A 5093-nucleotide genomic window follows, 5' to 3' on the forward strand; every position below is an offset into this window, starting at 1 on the left:
GCACCAGGGCATGCAAGTGGAAGTCAGAGGACAAGTTGCAAAAGTCAATTCTCTTTTTCCACTATGTATGATCCAGGAGACAAACTCAGGTCCTGAAACTTGGCCACAAGCACTTTTCCCGGCAGAGCCATCTTGCCTGCCCCTATTCTCAGATCTTGAAGACTGAGAGGTCATAGGAGTTTCTGGTAGATGAGGAATGACAAGGAGAGTCGTTCATTTAACAAATGTTTATTGAGCACCTACTGTGTGTCAGGTAGTTCTAGAGACCTGGAAAAGAAGGGCCTGGAGCATACTGGAATTGTCCCAGCTAAAGATATATTCTCAAAACAAGTCCTGCAAGGGGCAGGGGCCGGGGATCCCTGCCTTGCAAAGTGAAAAGCCTAGAGAAGGCAGCTAGGATTGTGGGGGTCTCTGAGGCTAGTGCCTTCTCTCAGCAAATATGGGCAAAGCCGCTGCGGGATGAAACAGCTGTGTGTCACCTCCTCTTCAGCACGGATATACACGATTTTTTGAGGGGTCCAATCTGCAGATGGGCATCCACGCTCTCCAGGAAGAAGGCAGGCTTGAGCCTGTGGCTGAAGAGCCCTGAAAAATGGCTGTCCAGGCGACTCTGGAAAGGATCAGCGGGGGAGGCCAGGGCCCCACTGCGGCGAGGCCGAGAGGCTTTGAGCCTCCGAAGAAGGCTCAGCTTTCCCTCTCGAACAGCATAGAAGGCCAGGGCATGGTCGGCGTACTCCAGGCAGACCCCAACCGTAGGCGAAAAGGCGTGGGGTAGTGGGGCCTCCAGCCCGCAGAACCAGACGGAGAACCCACGCCCATTCCATTGCAGACAGCAGGAGTGTGCGTTTCGGCCCAGCCGGCCCCGGTCATAGGGCTCTTGCGGGGAGAAGCCCTCGGCCATGACACCCACACTGACCCATCCTTCTATGATCTCTACCTCCCAGTAGTAGGTGCCCCGGTCCAGGGCACCTTCCCCTAGCACCTGCTCGCAGTGTGTGAATCGGGTGGGTGACTCTGGGTAGTTGATGGGACATAGTACTCTCTTGACACCTTTGGTTCCAAAAAGCTGCAGGAACTTGTCTGCGGTGTCGCTGTCCAAGTCCACGATGTAGGCAACTGACCCCAGGGACGGGAGAGAGACAGGTCACAGCCAAGCTCAGATAGGATCATTCCCCTCCCCGCCCCCCACAGCTAACCCTCCCCCAAACACAGCCATGGCCCTTCTTTAGGACTGGTGAGACTCAGATTTAATGGAGACCACCCATGGGGGTAACCTTGTTCACCCCAGAAACTAAGGAGAGGGTTCCCAAGCCCTGTGGTCCCATGCCCTGTTTCTGAAGCCTAGCAGCTAATGGAGGCCCCTTGGTAGCTGCAGGCTGGCTACTTACACTTGAGGAAATAATCCCTGGGAGCTTCACTTTCCAGGAGGTTGGTGCTGTCAGGGTCCTGGGACTCCACATCAGCTACAGAAGAGGTGGTGGGGAAGTCATCTCTCTGGAAAACCTGTGGCTGGCTGCAGGCCTACCCTTGGTAGTGCTCCACCCCCGCCTGAGGATGTAATTCCTTCCTATCCTTCCTCCCTCCCAAAGCCCCCAGCCACTTGGTGACAGACACCCATAGGGGACCAAGTTCTCATGCATGTGTGGTGTTTGAGCACATCCCCCCCCCCCCCGCTCCCCGCCTTCTTGCATGCTCTATAAAGTCCACGGGTGAGCTAGAATGCCCTCTGCCCCCTGGAGGCATAGCTTCAGTTCCCGGCAGGATTATGGCCCTTCCCCTAGTACCAGATGCTTTCCCTCCTTCATGCCTGGATGGACACCTGATCTGGGGGCCCATGTGGCCTATCTGGGGGAAGTGAGAATCCGTGGAGGGGCACCCACCTTCTGAGCCAAGTTTCTGTAGCTCATCCTCATCACCGCCCAGCCCCCGCAGCTGCTCCCACTGGCTGGCACAGGCTGAGACAAGAATGTCTCTCACTGCTCTGACCACTTGGGAAGACTTGGTAAAGCTGAGTTCCCTGGGAGGCCCAGGCCCAGGGCCGCACCCCTCTTCAAGGGCCAGCCGCAGTGCCAGGAGTTCCTGTGCCAGACAAATGCCCAATAAGTCTGCTAGCCACAGCATCTCCCAGCCAGGGAAGCGAGCAACTGTCCTGAAAGGCCAGGTACTCATCGTCTGCCATCGTTTCTCAACCCCACCCCATCCCTCCAATCGCCCTCACCTGGAGAAAGCTGACCGAATCCGCCTCTGGAACCTGACTGAGGTTGTGGCGAGCCCGGCTTAGGCGGCTGCGCTGCTCCTCTTGTCTACGCAGGTCACCCTGGGAGCGGCCCAACATAGTGGCTTCTCCCTCCTCGATGAACCCCAGCACCTCGGTCTGGAAACTCTGTAGGGTGGCTGTGGCCTCTGCAAACATCTGGCTCACCCTCTCCCGCTCTGCCACAGCGGCGCTCTGCAGGAGAGGGCAGTGGGGGGCAACAGTGAGGGCAAAGACCAGGCCTGCCGGCTGTCTCAGGCTTGCGCCGCCCCCCTCCCCCACTCCACTAGGAGGGCAGAGAACCAGCCCCAGCCTGCTCTGGACCTGAGCCGAGCAGTCGCTCAATCAGGGCACGTCTACAGTGGTGGCTCCACAGTGAAAGCTTATGTGTGATTTCAGAGGCCTGCTTCAGGGGTGCACAGGGCGATTAGGGTGCGCTCTGACCTTGATGAGGGCCACGGTACGGCGCGACTGCGCAATGCCGGCGCCCAGCTCATCCATTCGGTCCTCCACGGCGCTCAAGACTTTGGACTGCTCTACCTGTGGACCAGGCTTTGTGAGATTGGTATCCGACACAGGTCCCTGACCTGCAACAGATCTCAGAATGTGGGGGGCTTGGCAGTGACACTTGTGAATGAAGGGACTGGGAATAGCTATGATATCCCAGAATATGCCCAAGGCAGCTCTGGCCCAAGCTGGTGCCATTTCCAAATGCCTGACAAGAAAGCAGGTTGTGGGCATCTGACTACCTGTTGACCAGAGAAGCCAGTATAGGGCCACCTATGATTCTCCATTTGGGATGAGACTGATCCTGGAGAGAGAACACTACATAGTTTTGGGGATTCGTTTCAAAAGAGCCTTCACCCCCAATCCAGCTCTGAAAAATGGGGATTCCGGGCAAATCCCTTGGGTCTTATGAGTCACAGCTCCAGGCAGGAGAGGCGGAAAATCCCAAAGCCAGAGGCGCCAAGACAAGGATGGAAGCCAAAGGAAACTGGGGGCGGGAGGTAGCGGGGACGCTGGGCACATGCTCCCAACGGCCCCAGAACTTTCGGACAGAGGAGATCTGTGTGACCAGCCCAACCACCGTCACTCTCCTAGTGCCTGCCACACCCATCCAAAGTGGCTGACTCAGTTCAGGACAAATCTGAATTGGGACCAGCAAGAAGAGGGCATCAGCCATGGGGCCCCGCCCGCACCCAGCGGCTCCTGACCCCCCACAGCTTCCAAGGGCCTAATGCAGATCCCTCTCTGGCTTTACACCTACATTAACCTAGCTTCTGTACACGCGCGCGCGCGCACACACCACACACACTTTCGGCTTTTTGACATTCTTTCATCTACTCACTGGTCCCTTCTGACTCCCCTTGCATCCACACCAGCCCCAGCAAATGACAGTGTAGACCGGAAGAGGTTGCAAAGATCCTCAGGATAGAGGAGGAAACTAAGGCAGAACCTATTGAGTCCCAGAGATGAAATCCCTGTAAAGTCGGGAGAAGAGAACCAACCCCACCAAGTTGCTTTCTTGATCTCCAAGTGCACAGCCACAATGATAAAACAAATATGTAACAGACACACCCCGATTAGAGTGAGGGACTAAATAGCCACCCTGCCCTCTCTGTCACCCATCTCCACGTGCCGGCTCAAGGTCCCCACCTCCTGAAGCGCGCGCTCCTGCTCCAGCGGCACGAGCTCGTGGCCGCGATGCTCTTGAGTGGCACAGGCCTCGCAAAGGCACACACGCTCCACGCGACAGTAGCTCTCCAGCGGCCGCAGGTGGCGCGGACACAGGCTCTCCTCCAGCCGGCGTAGCGGGGGCACCAGGCGGTGGCCGCGCAGGGCAGGGCTGCGCTCGTGCGGGGCCAGATGCGCGGAACAGAAGGAGGCGAGGCAGGAGAGGCAGGAGAACGCGGCGGGCAGGGCGGCGCCCTCGGGGCACGCGTCGCAGCGCACCGGCTCCTCACCCGCCAGCCACGGTTCGGGCGCGCAGGGAGCCGATGGCTCCGGAGCCGGAGGTGGTGCGCTGGGTGCGGAGGGCTCGGGCGTCGCACCCCGGGCCGAACCTGAAGCCGGAGCGGACATGGGTCCTGGGCCCGAGCCCTGGCGGAGCTGCAGCAACTCGGACAGCGTGTGGTTCTTGCGGAGCTGCAGGCCGTCGGGGAAAGGCTCCTGGCAAAGTGGGCAGCGAGCCGGACCTCCGGAACCACCGGTGCCGCCCGCGCTCCGGTGTGGCCAGAGCGCGCCCAGGCAAGCCAGGCAGAAGTTGTGGCCGCAGGGTAGTGTCACCGGCTCCCGGAGCGGTTCCAGGCAGATGGGGCAGCTGAAAGGCCCGCTGCCGTCCATGGCTCCGCCGCTACCCGGGCACCGCCTGTGCTGCTCCCGCCTGGGAGGGACCTGGGACGGTTCGCGCCCGGCACCGCCCCCTGGGACCCAGGCCAAGGGTCCGGCCCCCTCCAACCCTTCCGCAGCTCTGCTCGCTCCGCCGCACCCTTAGGTCAGCGACGCCGCGGGGCAGGCCAGTCTTCCAGGGGAGAACGACCCTCTTGAGCCCTCCACCTAGCGTGGGCGTGGGCGGTCGTGAAAAGGAGAGGACTGGGAGCGAGGATACGAGGGATGCAAAGGAAGGAGGCTGAAAGGACATTGGGTCCTCCATCCTCCACCTTGGTCAGCCAAGTGCCATGGGAGAGGTGTGCGTGCACAGCCTCAAAGCCAGCACCTTTCCCCTCCAGACCCCTCCCAGGCACAGACAGCAAAGTTCTCGAGTTGCTGACATATAGGAAAAATTACTGCTGGTATGTGTCTGTTTTGACCCCTTAGCGACTCTGTTTACCCGCGCTGG

At 59.6% G+C, this 5093-nt stretch overlaps 1 protein-coding gene across 1 annotated transcript; it reads right to left on the reverse strand.

Annotated features, from left to right (window-relative positions):
* Positions 1-254: 254 nt before the first annotated feature.
* TRIM47 (tripartite motif containing 47) lies at positions 255-4635 on the reverse strand. The gene is made up of 6 exons (XM_080924093.1): positions 3911-4635; positions 2699-2794; positions 2219-2449; positions 1881-2079; positions 1389-1463; positions 255-1116 (listed from the first exon to the last, which is right to left on the reverse strand). Exons 1-6 carry the CDS (start codon positions 4595-4597, stop codon positions 476-478), a joined length of 1929 nt encoding a protein of 642 aa, XP_080780219.1. The 5' UTR covers positions 4598-4635; the 3' UTR covers positions 255-475.
* Between the last annotated feature and the right edge of the window lie 458 nt (positions 4636-5093).

This window comes from Micromys minutus (assembly GCF_963924665.1).
Source record: "Micromys minutus genome assembly, chromosome: 10".
In the NCBI taxonomy this organism is placed as follows: Eukaryota; Metazoa; Chordata; class Mammalia; order Rodentia; family Muridae; genus Micromys; species Micromys minutus.

What these genes read in the sequence shown, in the direction of transcription:
- TRIM47 (XM_080924093.1), bottom strand. Translation starts at nt 4,597, where the DNA reads ATGGACGGCAGCGGGCCTTTCAGCTGCCCCATCTGCCTGGAACCGCTC. An exon ending in AGGAGCGCGCGCTTCAGGAG is followed by an intron (nt 2,795 to 3,910) that starts GTGGGGACCTTG and finishes CCTGGTCCACAG; the next exon opens with GTAGAGCAGTCCAAAGTCTT. An exon ending in ATTCGGTCAGCTTTCTCCAG is followed by an intron (nt 2,080 to 2,218) that starts GTGAGGGCGATT and finishes TGTCTGGCACAG; the next exon opens with GAACTCCTGGCACTGCGGCT.